The 20282-nt window shown below is 36.3% G+C and overlaps 1 protein-coding gene across 1 annotated transcript in view; it reads right to left on the reverse strand.

Annotated features, from left to right (window-relative positions):
- The window catches only part of GSTCD (glutathione S-transferase C-terminal domain containing), a 208228-nt gene that overhangs the window by 37762 nt on the left and 150184 nt on the right, over positions 1 to 20282 (reverse strand). The window contains exons 6-8 of the mRNA XM_001367182.4: positions 11650 to 11765; positions 9074 to 9118; positions 7879 to 8007 (exon numbers count right to left, since the gene is read on the reverse strand). Of these exons, the coding sequence (XP_001367219.1) occupies positions 7879 to 8007; positions 9074 to 9118; positions 11650 to 11765 (290 nt within the window). The remainder of the gene's footprint in view (positions 1 to 7878; positions 8008 to 9073; positions 9119 to 11649; positions 11766 to 20282) is intronic.

The raw sequence follows: 20282 nt of genomic DNA on the forward strand, positions 1-20282 counted from the left end.
TATTTATTTTTTTCCATATATCTATAAACTCTAATTTTTGTAAGATTTCATTCACCTCTTTTACCTCTTTTTTATTTATTTTTTGATTTGATTTATCTAAATTTGATAGTGGTTGGTTCAGATCTCCCACTAGTATAGTTTTATTATCTATTTCCTCCTTCAATTCTAGTAGTTTCTCCATTAGAAATTTGGGTGCTATACCATTTGGTGCATATATGTTGATTAGTGAAATTTCCTCCTTGTCTATACTCCCTTTTATGAGGATGTATTTAACTTCCCTATCCCTTTTAATCAGGTCTATTTTTGCTTTGGCTTTGTCGGATATCATGATTGCTACTCCTGTCTTCTTACTGTCAGTTGAGGCCCAATAGGTCTTACTCCAACCTTTAATTCTGACCTTGTGTGTATCTACCCTCCTCATGTGTGTTTATTGAAGACAACATATGATAGGATTTTGGATTCTAATCCATTCTGCTATTCGTCTATATTTTATAGGTGAGTTCATCCCATTCACGTTCAATGTTATGATAGTCATTTGTGAGTTCCCCAGCATTTTGATATCCTCCCCTAATTCTGACCTTTCTTCTTTTACTATAATCTTTTAATCCAGTGATTTTCTTTAAATCAGTGCCCCTGGTTCTCTCCCTTGTTATGCTTCCCTTTCTGGCCCCTTCCTTTTTGTACTCCCTTCCCCCTCTCCTTCGCTCCCTTTTTGTACTCCTCCCCACCCCCCAGGCCCCCTTAGTATCCCCTATCCCTTGTCCTGTTGGATAAGATAGAATTCAAGATTCCAATGGATCTAGAGGCTCTTCCCTCTCAGAGTTGATTTCACTGAGAATAAGGTTTAATTAATACCAATTAGCACTCTTTTACTTTCCTTCTTATAAACGCATTCTTCCCCTCCCCTTCCCATGTGTATCTTTGTGTGACAAAGATTATTCTATTTAATTTATTTCTATTTCTTCAAGTATATCATAGTACCCTCATTGAATCCCCCCTTTATCTTTCTTTTTGTCCCCCCCCAAATCATGTTAAATGCCCCAATATTTCCCTATGAGTGATTCTTCTGGTTTTCTGGTTACTCTATTATTGCATAAAATTTTTGAACGTTATACATAACATTTCCCCCATATGCTAGTATATATAATTTGATCTAATTGTAGCCCTTATAGAAGAGTTTGAATAAAAGAAAAAAAAACACTTTTCTCCTTTTCCCTTTCTTTCATATTTACCTTTTCATGTTTCTCTTGCTCTTTGTGTTTGTATGTGAAACTTTCCACTGAGTTCTGGTCTTTTCTTTGCAAATACTCGGAAATCTTCTATTTTGTTGAATGCCCATACTTTCCCCTGCAAGTATATAGTCAGTTTTGATGAGTAGCTAATTCTTGATTGAAGACCCTGTTCTCTTGTGTTTCTGAATATTGTGTTCCAGGCTTTATGGTCTCTTAGCGTGTTCGCTGCAAGGTCTTGTGTAGTTCTTATTGGTGCTCCTCTGTATCTGAAATTCCTCCCTTTAGCTTCTTGTAAGATATTTTCCTTAGCTTGGAAGCTCTTGAATTTGGCGATTACATTCCTGGGGGTTGACTTTTGGGGATTTAGTATAGAGTGTGTTCTATGAACCCTTTCATTTTGCCCCCTTGCTTGAGAATATCTGGGCAATTCTCTTCAATGATTTCTTGTAGTATGGCATTGAGATTTTTGTTAATCTCTGGTTTTTCAGGTAGACCAATGATTCTCAGATTGTCGCTCCTTCCTCTGTTTTCCTGGTCTGTCACCTTGTCAGTGAGATATTTTATGTTTTCTTCTATTTAATTAAATTTTTGACTTTGCTTTATTAATTCTTGCTGTTTTCCAAGGTCATTGGTTTCCAGTTACTCAATTCTGGTCCTTAAGGCCTGGTTTTCTGCTTTAATTTTTTGGCTTTCAGGTGTAATTTTTCGTTTCTCTAATATAATTTGTTGGTTTTCTTTTTGAACCATTTCCCACTTCTCTTTCCAGAGGGCGTCCTTCTTTCTGATGATAAGCTCCATTTGAGACTCTTCCAGGGCTTGTGGACAATTTTCATTTTCATTCGGTTTTGCCTTTGTTTGACTTTCATCCAGTATTTCCTCTATAGCCTGAGTTTTTCCTCCATAAAAAGTTTCGAGGGTGAGTTTTCTTTTTTAATTTCTTGTTGGGATTTTGAGGCTCCTGTGCACAGTTAGCCATTTTTTCTGGACGTTTTCAGTTCCCTCTTTAGTCAGAAATCAGAGTCTGCTGAGCAGGTATTTTGTGTGTGTGTGTGTGTGTGTGTGTGTGTGTGTGTGTGTGTGTGTGTGTATGGAGTTAATAAGCAGGCTCTTGGTTTTCCCCAGTACTTTGCGGCTTTTCTCAGTACCTTCCTCCAGGGGGCGCTCAGTGTCTGTGCTCTCTTGCCCGCCTGGTTTTCTGGTTTAATTACTTTCGGAGGTGGGTCCCCAGCAGACCTGGTTAATTCCCAAGGACCCAAAAAACACTCCCAGTTCGTTCCAGAGGGACTCCTGTCTCACTCCCTGGCTCTGGCGGGCATGCTGGCTCTGGGCATCTGAAGTCTGCACTCTCTCACATCTTGAGTTTTTCTTCCTAGCTGCCTGGGGGGGGGGCGTCCCCCTGCTGTCCTAGTCAGCTCACAAGGGCGTAGAAGTGCCCTCTCCTCGCTTCAGAGGCTCCCCTTGCTTGTTCCTCTTAGTGTGAGCTGGCCCTGGCTCTGGCCCTATAGGTGGGGGTGGGGCAGGCTGGATCCACTCACGTTTGCATTTGGGTGGAAGCCCTTTCCCCCTCTTATAGGCTGGTAAAGCCTCAATCCCATGCACCTTCACTGCTGGTCCCCGCTCTACAGCTCCTCCACTCCTCTGCTATAGATTCTTAAGGTCTTTTGGGGTGATCCTTATTGGTGTATGTCAGTGTGTGTCAGGGAGAGTGAGTAAGCCATGTTTAGCTGGCTGCCATGCTTACCTGGAAGAAGTATAGCAGCTCTTTTTGAGGGGGCAAAGGAATAGGAAGTTGAGGTGATGCCTATCAATAGGGGAATGGCTGATCAAATTGGGGTATATGATTATGATGGAATACTGCACTATAAGAAATAACCAGGGGGATGGTTTCATCTATTTATTTTTTTTTAAGCCCTTACCTTCTGTCTTGGAACCAATATTGGTTCCAAGGCAGAAGAGTGGTAAGGGCTAGGCAATGGGGGTCAGGTGACTTGCCCAGCTGGGCAGTGTCTGAGGCCAGATTTGAACCTAAGTCCTCCCATCTCTAGGCCTGGCTCTCAATCCACTGAGCTACCCAGCTGCCCCCAGGGGGATGGTTTTAGAATAAACTTTGGAAGAGTTATATGAACTGATGCAAAGGGAAATGGGCAGATCCAGGAGATCATGGCATACAAAAAAAGCAACATTATAATGATTGACTATGAAAACTTAGTTACTCTGACCAATACAATGAACCAAGACAATTCTAAAGGACTCATGGTGAAAATTCATAGAGTACTGAAGAACTCAGTGCAAATTTTCACTTTATTTTTATCACCTCTTTTTTTTTGCAACATGGCTTAATATAGAAATTTTTTACATGGTTTCACATGTATACTGGATATTATAATGCTTGGCTTCTCAGTGTTTGGGAGAGAGGCTAGGGGAAGAAAGAGAATTTGGAACTCAAAGTTTTTAAAAAATAATAAAATTTAGAACTATTATTAAAAAAATGAAATCTACTGCCAAGTTATCTTCACTGCTGTTACCTGAAATGTAATGTAAGGTGATATCCCGTAAAGGAAATGATCTTTCTTATGGAGTAATTCAGTGCAGAATTGGCCAGAAAAAAGACTTTTGTATAAAGGGTAAATAATTAAATTAATTGGAAAAGAATGGAAGGTATTGCCTCTTTCATAGATGATCAGTTTGAAGCTCGGAAGGAATAGGAAAAAAAAACTTTGATCTAATTAAAAAAAACTTTCTCATGAAGGAGTTGAATTGCAAAAGGAACAGAAAATAACTGTGGCATAAGCTAAAAGGCTCAAATCACCTTGTAAAGAATGTATGGTGATCCTTCTTCAGAATGTGAAGAATTTAATGGTATAAAGTGTATAATGGTATGCTTTTATTTTATTAACAACTGATTAAATGTGAACAGAGAAATGGTGGTCAGGAGCAATACTGTTAAATTGGACCCTTTTGAAGATTATAGAATGGCAGATGCTGTGAAATACCCAGGTCATCTACATTCTTTAAGATAACATTTAAAAGAAAATCATGAACTTGGAGACTATGGAGTCTCTATGAAGATAGCTAGTTGGTCAATAAGCATTTCTCACACAGGTACTGTCAATCATAGTGCTAAGCCCTAAAGGCACAAAGGAAGGTCAAATTGTGAGCTTTTGATTTCATCAGTGAAAGGTGAATCCCTGAATCCCAGGAGACCTCAAATTAAATACTGAAAAGAGTGAAGAGTAAAGATGACTAAAGAGGGCAACAGACAGCAGAGATGATAGGCCAGTCTCCTTGTAGACAGTTGTGCCAGGCTGGAGATTCTGGGCAGGTGGAGAGAGAAGAGTTCCTGGGATAAGAACTTCAGAGAGTCATCTATTATCCTGCCTTGTTTCTGTTTGCACTCCCTCTCCCTCATGGAGAAAGAGAGTCATTTCCTGTTAGTTCTAGTCTCAGATACATACTAGCTCTGTGACCCTGGGCAAGTCATTTAATTCTGCTGGTCTCAGTTTCCTCCTCTGAAAAATGAGATGGAGAATGAAATGGCAAATCACTCTACTGTATTGCCAACAAAACCCTAAAAAGGGCTAATGACTAAATAATAATAAATGTGATATTATTGCTTTCCCCTTCTTACTAAGGAAATCATTATATGTAGGATGTTATGTGTCATTGTTGTGAGAGTCTGGCTTTGTTTAAATGGAATATGTGAAGATTGAATTTGGCTCTCCCCTGATTGTAACAATGAAGGTACTTAGCTCTTCCCTGATTGTGAAGATTTAAATTGTAACTCATTCTATTTTTAGATTTTAATCCCCATAAGTGTAAACACTCCACTTAAAAGTTAAGTATGAAGATCTGCCCATTTAGATCTAATCATCAAAAGTGCAAATATCCCACTTAATTATGAAGTGGGAGGCCTGTGACCCATGTGTGCGACAGTGGGTAACGAATCAGAATTGATTAACTGCCTTCTGGGCAGTCCTAGAGCACAGCGTCAGCTGTGACTGGTAGACATGGAATTAGGGGAAGGGCGGCAAGAAAAAAGGTCTTTAAAAGAAAGAGACAAGGGCTCGAACACAGTTCTGGGAGTTCGCCTTGGAGACACTTGGAGTGGAACCCTTGTGAGAGGACAGTTCTTCATTTTTAGAAGTGGACATGGGAGGAATTCTTCATGCTTTCAAGCTGAGGCTGGTGAAGAGGGGCAGAAGAATCTGCTGACTGGGCTGACATGTGGTAAGTGAATTCTTTCCTGGGTATTTTCTGAAGAGACTAGTCTGAGAGAGACTTCCCAGGTCCTCGGCTTTGCAGAGGACAGTTGAAACTAATTCTCCCTGCTCATAGGGGCCAGGAGTAAATTACTTAGTGCTCAGGCTAGATATCTTGCCTTATCCTCTCTCTGATTTCTTGCTTTACTCTTTCAACATTTTGTAAATAAATTGTAAATAACATCTCTTTGGAATTAATTAAATTCCTGGCAACCAAACTCTTAAATAATCAAGTACAACCCTTTAAAAATTAACCCCTTTCCCCCCTTACAAATAAAAAGAGAATTATCATCAAGGAAAGAAGGTAAAAAGGAAGGAAGGAAGGGCTTAATTGACAGACTGAGGAATCCCCAAGTAAATTCTGCTAACAATGAAGTGAAATACAAGATCAGGAGTGTAATGAAGATTAGGATATCACCATGAACTTCTTGGATGGTGATCACATATTTACTTGGGGGGGGGTGTCTAGAAGTAGACCTTCACACACATGCTACCAGAATCTAGGGTTCTGTCATAGTAACATGTACTCTTCAATTTGGTTAGTCTATTGACCTTCCTGATATCTGTCTCTAGTACCAGCTGAGCAACAGGGAAAGCAACAGGCAAACCAATGGTGTTATAACAGAATTAAAACTTAGTTATGAACACATAACTCTAGAATTTTTCCCCCTGGAATAAAAAAAAAACATTTTTAGCTAGTATGTAGTCTTGTCTTCAGACAGGGTAATGGGATGAGGTCACTTTAGCCCTGTGATTTTCATTATTGATGGCTATAGGGAACATGCCATTTTCAGTTAACCCTTCAGGAAAATCAAATTTGAGCTACTAATCCTGCTACCTAAGGAGTATTAAATTCTATTTGTTTCAAATGAGAATATCTAAGTGGTGTTACATATAAAAACATGGTCTAATTCGACATAGAGAGGAATTAAGAAAACTAAGGACTATTAATTTGCAGTACATTGGTTGAAAATTTTCTTTTTTTATTTGGAAGTTTCTTCTCTTCACATATAAGATGCTTTCTTCTGAGCATCTCTGGTTCTGTACCTTATCATCCTCTCTGCTTGTCTAGTTTTCTAGACATGTTTTTCTGTAGTGGGTTGGGCTTTCACATAGTATTAGACAGGATAAGCAGAATGCAGGATTTTGAATGAACTATAAGATTGGATCAATGGTGCTTAAGCTAAGCACTGTATAATTTATTCTGTCATTCTAAAAAAAGAAAGACATGAAAGTAGTCAACAAATATTTATCTCTAGTGTCAGGAGCTGGAGACACAAACAGGCAAAATATTGCCCTTACTCTCAAGAAACGGAATGCTACTGGGGAAGAAAACATATAAATCATACAAATGTGAATTACTGGTATTATTCTTAGATCAAATACACTAGCTCTAACGCAAAATATAAATCAATCAGAAGCTTTACATTTAAGCAGAACCATTCCAATTTGAATTTTCTGATAAAATAATTACATTATCCACATTATTAACATTTTTCCAATAGTTCAAAAGATCTGTGAGCTAATGGGAATAATCCTTTAACTGGTATAGAGAGAAAGTTATCCACATCTAAGCTTTTCTAATTTTTGGCTCTGGCCTCTCAATGGATAAGACGACAGAAAATAGTATCTGAAGTACTTAAGACTATTCATCTATTTCTCTATCTTACTACTTGTCTGGTCCATTGCCATTTGGTAAATTTACATTTCTTTTATGATCTCTTCCACCACTACTTATACATATAGGCCATCACTCATCTCTCTCCTGGCCATTGGCTCACATGTGAAAAGGGACTGACTCATTCATTTGATTGTATTCCTAGTGCCTAGCAGTGTCTGGCACATCATAAACTTAATGCTTGATGACTTGATTAATTGATTCTTAAGAGACTGAGATGTTTTAATACTCAGAATTCCAGGTACAGCACACCAATATATTCAGTGATTTGTGATTTCTGTCAGAGTGGGAATTTCTTCCTTTTATTAAGAATGCAATTGATAGACTCCTGTTATTAAAAAGACTGTGCTAAGGAGTTTTTGATCATCAAAAGCACTGAGAAATTTCCTAAATGCAACTTTCTTCTTCCTAGTGAATGGGACCTAGTCCATTATCTTTTATTATTTGTCTATCTTGTATATTTAGATTACTAAGTCACTTTCAAATAGGGATCAGAATATATATTCCGCAGTCTTCATGTGAATTAATTTTAAAAACATAAATTTTCATTTCTATGAAAATAAAGCAGTTATATTCAACTAAATCAAAGAGTACATAATATGCATTTTAATTTAGTAATGACAGTATTTTTTTACTAATTCAAATACTGTTCCAAATATAATTATATCTTAATGAAAAAATCTGATGTTGAAACATCTTATTAACTTACCCCAATATTAAATTTCCCTGTAAAATAGTCCAAATTTGCTTGGATGAACCAAATATTGGTTAGTCCCAGATCATCACTTCTCTTCTTAGCCCGCACTAATGATAACTCTTTATTTTCAATTAATAGCACCTGGATTTCAAACAGAAAACAATATTATATTGGCTGATAACATTCTAGCTGGAATGTATATTATCTTTATTATATATCTTTATAAATGCTATCTTTTTCTTTTGAGAAAGGGGCATACACATGTTAAGATGTTAACATTGATAGATACATCTTTACTGCAGTCACAGTCTCTTTATAAATAAAGGTCTATGAATAATCCTAATTATGGAATTTTAAAATTGAAGACTTGTTAATTTTAAATTACAGATTTAACAAGTAGAGATCCATTACTAGATAAAACACTTCAATGGCTTGTATGTAAGTAGCACAAACAAAGTGCTTGGAAAACCTATTTTGCAAGTTGAATACACTGTCTGCAATCTTGTTTATATTATCTGTTCAGTTATTAAGTACTTCTGTTTAAAGAATAAAGGTAAAATGAGCTAATGCTGTTTGAATCCTCACAAAGCCTGAAGGCATCCAAATTCAAAATTTACTATACTTTCTTCTTTGTCCAATTTATGTCTAATGATTGTTTTTAGATCAACACTAATGTCTTTGTGGCTGTGGTTTCCAAGAATAACAGACCTCAGCAAAGGGGGTAAAAGTTCCCTCCCATCATTTAGAAATTAGACCCAAGTTCTTCCTGAATCTGAACTGTACATCTTTAAAGGAGATGTCAGAAAGACCTTTTGGATTTCAAGTACAATAAAGAGGGCACTGGAGAAGTCAAACAGTGAAGTGGGTAAATGGCTGGTCTTTGGAGTCAAGAAGACATGTTCAAATCCCAGTTCTTAAACTCATTTAAACTCAGCAAGTCACTTAAAACTCTCAGCATCCCAGGGAACTCTCTAAAATGCTAATTTATATCTAAGTTGCATTCTTTTTTGGGAGGAGTTGGAAACTCCAACACCAATTAGATAATCCTTCTACTCCCACCTTCTCCCCTAAACAAAGTAAAAAAGCAGACTATAAAACAATGGAATGGGAAAGGCAGATTTGGTTTAACTGTTCCATTCTAGAATTGTGGGTTATTATGGCTTTCAAAGACAATTAACTTTCTTTTCATCTATTTTTCAGGCTTTACCTGGCATGATGGCAGAAGGTGAGCAAGGACAATTCCAACATGTCCCTATAAAAAGCATTAAAGTAAATATGTTAGTTTTTGTCCCTAGCACAGTTGAGCATTCTGAGATTTCCCTACTGCAGGGATTTTTCCCCCTCCACCAAGTTATTTATTATGTACTTCACATTAAACAATAAAAATAAATAAGCACACATTTACAACTATTTATACTTCAAAATAAATCTCTCCAAGTTTTCTTAGCCATGAATCAGTACTATTGGATACTTAGATTGTTTATATTTTTTGCAATGATAAATAATGATGCAAATGAAAAGATTTTTTTTCTTATTATAACTGCATTCAAAGGGATTTATTCCCAATTAGGATTAGTAGGCCAAGAAGTATGCTTATTTTTGTGAATCTAGTTCAATACTTAGATTGCCCTACACAAAGATTCTACCAATTTGCAATTTTTCCATCAACTGATGCATACACTTGATTTTCTCTAACTCTACCAGCAGTGAGCTTTTGTCACTTTTGGTTAATTTTGCCAATTGGATGAGCAATTGTGAAGTATGATGCATCAAGGCTGTTTTAATCTGCATTTCTCTGACTTTTAGTGAGGTTGAGTCTTTTTTCCAAGTGATTTTTCAAATTGTATTTTTTCTTTTTAACATTTATGTGATGATAACTAGGTGCTGTTCTTGAATATTTGTAATCAGAGCTTTATAAATTTTCCATGATAAGTTATCTGTTATATTTGCTGTAAATGTTTATTATGTTTGTCCTGTAGAACTTTGTTTTTATGTAATCACTCATATTCCTTATCCCCAATAATTCCTTTTATTTAATAGCTACTGTTTTGTCTGTTTTCCACAATTGAGACAAATGAAATATTCCTTCTTCTCTCCCCAACTTTTTCATTGTTTATTCTATTATGTTAAATTATTTTATTCTGTTGGAAATTAATGTGCCATATGGTATGAGGTGATGACATATTTATTTCTTGCTATAATGCTACCAAGTTTCCCTAAATTATCAAATAATGAATCCCTTCCTCAGTTTTTACCATCTACAGTTTTATTAAGTACTAATCTTTTACTAGTATTGACTCATTTTTTTGTCCTAATACCTAATAATTTTAATGAAAGCTGCATTAGAATATGCTTTAAAATCTGGAAGGGTAAGTCCATTTTTATCGCTTCTCTTTTCTCTCTCCAATCCCCCAATTAACCTTGACATTATTATCTGCCTCAGAGTCAAAAAACTGCAGACTGCTCGGCCAATTCCATTAGTAGATGACAGTTCCTTAACACCTCAACAAATCTTGCCTGGGATACTTATGAGCGGCTTGTCTCTGGACAATTCACTTTCTTTTTCTAGGGCTCAGTTTTCTTATCTAAAAAAATGAAGCCACTGGAGTTGATGGTACTTAACTCTTTCTAGTTGTACATGGATCATTCTAGGAATTCTCTGGCTTACTTCCCAGTAGTCTCAGGGGAACACAGGCCAGTGACCTGAGTAGTGTCAGGGGCAGGGGAGAAGTTGTGTCATGAAGGCATGAAGCTGCTGCAGGGGCTGGATTCCTCTTCTAAGGTGGCTAGGGCTTTTTTGTTTTTAAATTTTTGGGGATATGTTTGTCTTTAGTTTCTTTTTTTTCTTTTTCTATTTATTTTGCAAGAACAAGCCTCCAAGTCATGTTCTGAAGCCTCCTTTCTGTTGCCTCACTCTCTGACATCTTGTATGCAACCACTTTGGGAGTAGATCAGAGTTCTCTCTAGACGCCATTCTGCTGGGAAAGGTGAGACTTTTGGGGGAACAAATACAATATTTAAAATAAAGAACAAGTAAATTTAAATCAACAAACTGACCAGTATTTCAATGGGAATCTGTGCATCTAGGGGAGTATGAGGAGCATTGTACTATCCTGTTTCCCTGAAAATAAGACACTGTCTTATATTAATTTGACCCCCTCAAAACAGGGGGTATCTTATAAAGCACCCAGTGACAGTGGTGGGCTTCTCACAGTAGAGGCCCACCATTGATATCACGGGCCAGATCACCGCTATCTGATGCCTTTATACAGTACTGGAGGCGGTGCTGGGCCTGTGACACTGTCACACCTTGCACAGGCCCATCATTGCCACCACTATACCGGGCAACAGTACACACAGTGCAGAATCCCCTCCCCCAGATCGCTGCTCACCAGGCTGACGTCTTCCACTGTGCAGCCGCCACATAATCCTTTGTGTGGTGCCTCATTCTCGTTCAGTTACTCTCAGAACAAGGCACCACGCAATGAATTATGTCACTAGAAGTAGTACTGTATGTGAGCGATGCCACGCTTTGTGGTGATGCCACATCCAGTGCTCCTCTCACTGACCACCAATGAAAGAGGTGCCCCTTCCAGAAGTGCAGTGGGAGCCGGATAAATGGCCATAGTTTGGGGACCCTTGCTCTAGACTGTGGTGCTTCTGTCTTCCTGCGACATTGTCAATACTATCTTGGACCCCATATAGTTGCATAGCCTTAGAATTATTATTGTAAGGTAGACAAAAACAGGAAAAAAAGGAAGGGGAAAGGGAAAGATCCATTACCCCACCACTGCAGAAATCCACAATTATATCACCAGGTTTGGCCATCTTTGTCACCATAGAGACTAGATTGTTTAACTGCTGCTGCTTTCTCAGAGCCCGTTCATTGGACATCTTGCCTAGAAATGACAAAAGGGAAAAAAAATGCAGTCACTTGATATTGTAAAGGGATTAGAAGGAATGCATAGTATCTTTTTAAAAAAAAAACATACCTCTTTGTCTTGGAATCACTACTGTGTATCAGTTCTAAGACAGAAGAGCAATAAGGGCTAGGCAATGGGGGTTAAGTGACTTGCCTAGGGTCACACAGCTAGGAAGTGTCTGAGTCCAGATTTGAACCCAGGACCTCTTATCTCTAGGCCTGGTTCCCTATCTACTGAGCAACGTAGCCTCCTCTAGTCCAAGTAGAATCTTAAAAAATTAAGTGAAATATTCAAATATAAGCAGGCCAATGAACTTTTGGAGGGAGGAAATTGAATGACCTACAAAAGAAAGAAAAGAATAGGAGGAAGGCCAGTAGTGGGTAAGAGACAAACAGGAAGGTTTTATCATCATAGTCAATTTGATATATATTAATACAAGTTCACAGTTCAATATACAATCCCTTTTTTCCTCTTCTTTTTCCTATTCTTTATATATTGAAAAGCCCATGTTTGTTGATACTTAAGTTTGTAATAAAAAAAAAGTTAATCCTAATTAAAAAATTTAAAAATGACTACCAATTTGGAAATGAAACTTGGAATCTATTTCTAATTTTCCTTCTTAACTCATCATTGGCCATAAGCAAATAACTTCAGTAGAAAGTAACCCAACAAAAATAAGAGTAAGAGAAATGAACTGAGTCAGTTTTTTTGAGCTATTTCGAGGCTATGGAGGCTGGTGGAGGATAATCTTCCTCAGTGTGGACCTAGGACTCTAGCATTTTCCCCTTTGGACCATATATAACATGGGTGAATGAAAAGCTGACACCTTTTCCTAGTTTCTGGAGAAATTAGTTTCTGGAGGAGGCTTTGGGGTTATTCACCACTAGATCCTCAGGCTAAAAGGGATCCTCTGATGGAGGGCTAATTAGCCCAGTCTGAGTTGAGCCAGGCACTGGAGAAACATTTAGAGTGATTAGCTAGACTTCTTACTCTACCCTCTTTCACATTTCTCTACTTTACTCTTTCCCTCTATTTTGTAAATAAAGCTGCTAAATAAAAAGTCATTTTTGACTTGAGTTATAATTTTGGCAACCACATTCTCTCATATTTTAGCCAAGCCATTAATTTTAACCCTTACAATCATGTTCCTTGTGGTCTCTTGGGAACTTGCTTTGCTGATAATGATTTAGTCTTTTACAGATGATCATCATATAATATTTCTGTTACAGTGTACATTGTTCTCCTTTGCAATAGGTCTTTCTAGTTTTTTCTGAACTCATCCTGTTCATCATTTCTATAGTATTCCATTACAACTATATGCTACAACTTGTTCATTAATATCTCCTCTCTGATTTCAACCATTGGCCCAGATCTGAATTTTAACTGCATTTTAGCCCCATAGCTCCATCTTTTCCACAAGAGTAGTGTGACATACTTGATCAAATATTTGCTAAAATTCATGTAAACTATATCTACAACATTCCTCTCATCTACCCCATCAGAAAAAGAAATAAGGTTATTCTGGTGATATATCTTAGGCACAAAGAGTCAGACTTCAGCTCTTCTATGGAAGAAAATTCTGTAAAACAATGAACACAATCTAAAAGCAGAATTACAGAATTTGAGAGGGTTGGAAGTGACCTCAGAAGCCATTGTTTGCTCATCTGTAAAATAAGGGGTGGATGCATTAGGTTGACTTGAAAGTACCTTTCATTTGACATCTACAATCCAAATCTTAGTCCAACCTGAACCCATACAATGGAAGGTAGGTAATGAGCTCCCCTTTCATTGGAACAAGTATAGGCTGGATTTGTAGTACTTGTCTGGAAGGAAATCGCTGCCATCTGAGTCAGATTAGATTTCTGAGGTCTCTTTTACTCTGAAATTTTATGATTCTAGGTACTTACTAAAATTCTTAAGTTAATTATGAGAAGGATTTCTATATTACAGAAATTTGAATCATCTCAACTAACATCTATAGAGCATTTAGACCTATTTGAAGAAGATAGCTATGTAACAGGGCACCTTATTTCACTGGCACAGAAGAGCACTGTTTATCTGCATTTAAAAAGCCTTGGGAATGTGAGAACACACCAATTGAAAGATATGAATAGTCCTATCATTAAATGGAAATCAAATTCTCCCTGCTCTTCTAAACAGCTTCCCATTATTACAGTTTCTTTGAACTTTAATGCAATTTATAATTGAAAGAGGGGCATTCTCAATCTGGGAAATACCTAAAACCAGTCATAGGAAACAAATGGAACTGTCCTTTCTATAGTCACTAGTCCATCAAATCATCTAATGAATGAAACTATTTGGCTTGCACAGTGTTTACATATTTCAAGTATATCTTTTATAAAAGAGAGGTTAATAAAATGTGAACCTATCAAGTTTTAGTAACTAAGTTGCTGCAAGGAAAAAAAACAATAACAAAAAAGTCTTTTTTGAATAAAATATTTTTCAAGTTTTTGAGGGATGGTTTATCTTTGAGAACAGAAGAATCTTTAAGAGATACTTTTTTGGCTTTCCGTATCCTGCAGAAAGATTTTTCATGTCATTTTGATTTTTCTTTTGAACTGCAGCATTTATATTTCAGGCTAGATTCTTTATAAATATGAAGATTGAATGCAGTTGGCTTTGCACCAGCCATTCTGGCTGAGTAGGATCCAGGTCAGGGCGCACAGTGCAAACATTTTCTGCATTTAATCTGATTTGTAGAACCTTCTCATTCTCTGGTGAAGGAATCTTGCACAAGAACAATCAAAGAGAACTAGATTTTGTCTTAGACCAGGAGTAGGAAAAAGATGTTTATTGAAGAAAGTCTTAAAATAGCATGTCCTGACACATTTTCACAGGCAACTTAGAATTATTTGAACATTTAAAACTTAAAAAAAAACCCCAGTGGGTTACTTCTGCTAAAGGAGTAGATATGCATGGAAAGAATCCATCCAGAAAAGCATTCCTGGTATTTGTTGGAATATATGCCTATCTCTAAAAAACTGGCATTTTATAAGTTTAAGCAAGATCATAAAGAGGCTTGCTTGCCCCAGATGGTCCCAGAGTTGGTGTTAAGAAATGCAAGATGTCCAGATCATTATCTTAAAGAAGATCTTTGTTAAAATGGTCTTTGCCTTCAAAGTCCAAGTTTTATACATACTCTGAAATGGCTAAAAATTTGAACACAGGCACAAAAAATTTCAATGAGTTAGGGAAGAAGTATACTAAGATTTGGTACTAATTTTAAAATGTGATTTCCTATTTTTATTATTGTACTAGTGTCCTGGAAACCATTTAAAAACTTAGGAATTGTTCTGGGTAAACATGGAGGCAGTCCAGATGCAGGATTCTTCCTCTCCTTACAACCTACCAATATAGACTACCTCAAAAGGCCAAAAAAACCGAAATGCATATGAACGAAGAGACTCTACTGTAGGGTACAACATTGGCGGTATATGGGATTTGGGCATTTCCACACTACAATAGGCTGAAAAAGCTTCCACCAAAATGTGAGCTGATCAAACCTCCCCCACCCCACCTACTGAGCCAGAGTCAGAGCAAGTACACTAGAATCAATGAGTGAGTGAGGGGAAACTCTGGAGCAAGCAAGGGAAATCTCTAGGTCCTGGGCAGCTGACTAAGACCATCAAAGACCTACCTCTGAGAGCAGCTAGCCCCGAGACCCCAAAAGTCTGAAGAGTATAGACCTTGGGGGCCTGCAGGGAGATAGCACAGAGAAGGGCAGCAAATAGTAGAAGCTGCAGAAACTTGAGAAGCAGCCTCAGGCAAAAATCTTTCTCCTTAGCTCCATATATAGAAAGCTTGCCCTCCTCACTCAGATTTCTGACTGGAAAGGGAAGGAAAAAACAACCATAGAGATGGCAAACAGTGCCAAGGAACAACAACTTCCCAATATGAAGAAAAACAAGAAGGTGTTGACCCTGGATAATTTTTATGGAGGAAAAATCCATAATACAGAGGAAATAGCAGAATAGGAAATAAAATAAATGCACTGGAAATAGGCCACAAGCTCTTAAGAATTTAAATTGCAGCTTATCAAAAAGATGGAAACCTTCTGGCAAGAAAAGTGGGAAATAGTTCAAAAAGAAAATAACAGTTTAAAGGACAAGAATGCCCAATTGGAGAAACAGCTGAAATTAACAAAAAGCAGGGTAGACTAAACAGAAAAGGAAAACCAGTCTTTAAAGACCAGAATCTGGCAATTGGAAGCCAATGATCTTGCAAAACAGGAAGAATTAGAAAAGCAAAGTCAAAAGACTGACAAAATAGAAGAAAACATAAAATATTCCACTGACAAGGTGACAGATCAGGAATACAGAGGAAGGAGAGACAATTTGAGGATCATTGGTCTACCTGAAAAGCCAGAAATAAACAGAAATCTTGACATCATACTACAAGAAATTATCCAAGAAAACTGCCCTGATGTTATTGAACAAGGAGGCAAAATACAAATTGAAAGAGTTCACATAACACCCTCTACACTAAATCCTCAGAAGACAACCCCTAGGGATATAATTGCCAAATTCAAGAGCTTCCAGACTAAGGAGAAAATTTGACAAGAAGCCAAAAAGAGACAATTCAGATATCAAGGAGCAACAATCAGGATTACACAAGATCTGGAAGCTTCCACACTAAAGGACTGCAAGGCTTAGAATATGATATTCAGAAAGGCAAGAGAATTGGGTCTTCAACCAAGGATTACCTACCCATCAAAACTGAATATATACTTCCAGGGGAAAGTATGGGCATTCAACAAAATAGAAGATTTCCATGTATTTGTAAAGAAAAGACAGAACTAAGTGGACAGTTTGATATCCAAACACAAAAATCAAGAGAAAAGGTAAATAAGAAAGAGAGGTGAAAGGGAAAAATGATTTTTTAAATTTAAACTTTCTTCTTTAAGGGCTTCAATAAGATCAAAATGTTTATGTTAATATATGGGAAAATGTTATTTGTCACTCTCAAAAATTATATTCACTATTATAGTAGTTAGAAGAATAATTTACAGGAAGAGATTGGAGTAATAAATGGTATAAGATGACATGTAAAAAATGAAAAAGGGAGGGAGGAATAGAAGATGGCATCAAGAGAAATTTGAAGAAATAAGATAAGTAGGATAATCTATATCACACAAAGAGGCACATGGGAAGGGGAAGGGAAGAATACTATTATAAGAGAGGAAGAGAATACTAATACTTAAACCTTACTCTCAGTGAAATCAATTCTGAGAAGGAAGAGCATCTAGATCCATTGAGGTATTGAATTCTATCTTACCCTAAAAGGAAAGTGAGAAAGGAAAACTAAGGGGGGGGGTGGTGAGGAGGGTGGGGAATATAAAAAGGGAGGGAAAGAGAGGAGGGAGGGAACTTAATAGACCCCCCCCCAAAAGAAAAAGGGAACAAAAAGGGAGTGGGTAGAAAGGGAAGCATATTTAGGGTGGGGACTAGGGGGACTGATTAAAAGCAAACCACTGGTTTAAAAAGGATAGAGCAAAAGAAGAAAGGACAGAACTAGGAGAGGAGATCAAAATGTTGGGGAATACAAAAGTGGCAATCATAACATTGAATGTCAATGGGATGAACTCACCCATAAAATGAAAACAAATAGCTGAGTGAACCAAAATCCTACCATATGTTGTCTATAAGAAACACACATGAGGTGGGTAGATACTCACAGGGATAGAAGTAAAGGTAGGAGGAAAATCTATTGAGTCTCAACTGAGTGAAAGAAAGCAGGAGTTGCAATCATGATATCTGACAAAGCCAAAGTAAAAATAGATCTGATTAAAAGAGATAGAGAAGGTAATTGATAGAAACAATGAGGAAATATCAGTAATAAATATATATGCACCAAAAGGTATAGCATCCAAATTTCTAAAGGAGAAACTAGTGGAGTTGAAGGAGGAAATAGATAGTAAAACTATACTAGTGGGAGACTGAAACTTTCTACTATAAAATCTATATAAAGCAAATAAATAAATAGATAATAAATAGGTAAGAGATGTAAATGAAATCTTAGAAAAATTAGAGTTAAAAGATATATGGAGAAAAAATAGGGACAAAAAGGAATACACCTTTTCAGCAGCACATGGTACATTCACAAAGATTGACCATGTACTAGGGCATAAAAATATTGCAAACATGTGCAGAAAAGCAGAAATAGTAAATGCAATCTTTTCAGATCATGATGCAATAAAAATAATGATCAGTAAGGGTATATGGAGAGCCAAATCAAAAATTATTTGGAAATTAAATATGATTCTCCAAAATCAGTTAAAGAACACATTATAGAAACAATTAATAATTTCATAGCAGAAAATGATAATGATGAGACATCCTTTCAAAATCTATGGGATGTAGCCAAAGCAGTACTCAGGGGGAAATTTATATCCTTGAGTTCATATATTAACAAATTAGGGAGTGCAGAAGTCAATGAATTGACATGTAAATAAAAAAAAAACTTGAAAGCAAACAAATTAAAAATCCCCAGATGAAAACAAAATTAGAGATCCTAAAATTAAGGAAGAAATTAATAAATCAAAAGTGAAAAAACTATTGAATTAATAAATAAGACTAGAAGCTGGTATTTTGAAAAACAAACAAAATAGACAAAGTACTGGTCAACTTAATAAAAAAAAGGAAAGAAGAAAACCAAATTAATAGCATCCAAGATGAAAAGGGAGACATCAACTCTAATGAAGAAGCAATTAAGGCAATCATTAAAAACTATTTTGCCCAATTATATGGCAACAAATATAGCAATCTAGGTGATATGGATGAATATCTACACAAATATAAATTGCCTAGATTAACAGAAGAAGAAATAGAATTCTTAAATAATCCCATATCAGAAAAAGAAATTGAATAAGCAATCAAAGAACTCCCTAAGAAAAAATCCCCAGGAGCAGATGGATTCACAAATGAATTCTATCAAATATTGAAAGAATAATTAATCTCAATACTATACAAACTATTTGACATAATAGTGAAAGAAAGAGTTCTATCAAATTCTTTTTATGACACAAATATGGTACTTATTCCAAAGCCAGGCAGGTCAAAAACAGAGAAAGAAAAATACAGATCAATCTCCGTAATGAATATAGACACAAAAATCTTAAATAGGATACTAGCAAAAAGACTCCAGAAAGTGATCATGAGGGTTACTCATTATCACCAGGTGGGATTTATACCATGAATGAAAGGATGGTTCAATATTAAGAAAACCATCCACATAATTGACCATGATCAACAAGCAAACCAACAAAAATCACAAGATTATCTCAATAGACGCAGAAAAAGTCTTTGACAAAATACAACACTCATTCCTATTGAAAACACTAGAAAAAGTATAGGAATAGAAGGGCCTTTCCTAAAAATAATAAACAGTATATATCTAAAACCATCAGCAAACATCATCTGCAATGGGGATAAACTAGAAGCCTTCCCAATAAAATGAGAAGTGAAAACAAGGATGCCTATTATCACCTCTTTTATTTAACACTATACTAGAAAAACTAGCAGTAGCAATTAGAGAAGAAAAGAAATTGAAGGAATTAAAATAGACAATGAGGAGACCACTCTTTGCAGATGATATGATGGTCTACTTAAAGAATCCTAGAAAATCAACTAAAACGCTAATGGAAATTATCAACAACTTTAGCAAAGTTGCAGGATACAAAATAAACCCACATAAGCCCTCAGCATTTCTATATATCTCCAACACATCTCAGCAGTAAGAATTAGAAAGAGAAATTCCACTTAAAATCACTCTAGACAATATGAAATACTGAGGAATCTATCTGCCAAGACCAACACAGGAACTATATGAACACAACTACAAAACACTTTCCACACAATTAAAACTAGATCTAAATAACTGGAAAAAATTGAAAAAAAAATCATGGGTAGGATGAGATAACATAATAAAAATGACAATCTTACCAAAACAAATTTACTTATTTAGTGCCATACCCATTGAACTACCAAAAAACTTTTTTTACTGAATTAGAAAAAAAGCATAACAAAATTCATTTCGAAGAACAAAAAATAAAGGATATCAAGGGAAATGAGGATAAAGAAAGGTGAAGGAAGGTGGCCCAGCAGTACCAGATCTCAAACTATACTATAAAGCAGTGGTCATCAAAAAAATATGGTATTGGCTAAGAGACAGAAAAGAGGATCAGTGGAATAGACTTGGGGTAAGTGATGTCAGCAAAACAGTATTTGAGAAAATACTGCTGGGAAAATTGGAAGAAAGTATGAGAGAGATTGGGTTTGGATCAACATCTCACACCCTATACCAAGATAAACTCAGAATGGGTGAATGACTTAAATATAAAGAAGGAAACTGTAAGTAAATTAGTGAACACAGAATAGTATAGTTGTCAGATCTCTGGGAAAGGAAAGATTTTAAGACCAAGCAAGAGTTAGAAAAAATTACAAAATATAAAATCAATAATTTTGATTACATCAA

The sequence above is a fragment of the Monodelphis domestica genome, chromosome 6, assembly GCF_027887165.1.
Source record: "Monodelphis domestica isolate mMonDom1 chromosome 6, mMonDom1.pri, whole genome shotgun sequence".
In the NCBI taxonomy this organism is placed as follows: domain Eukaryota; kingdom Metazoa; phylum Chordata; class Mammalia; order Didelphimorphia; family Didelphidae; genus Monodelphis; species Monodelphis domestica.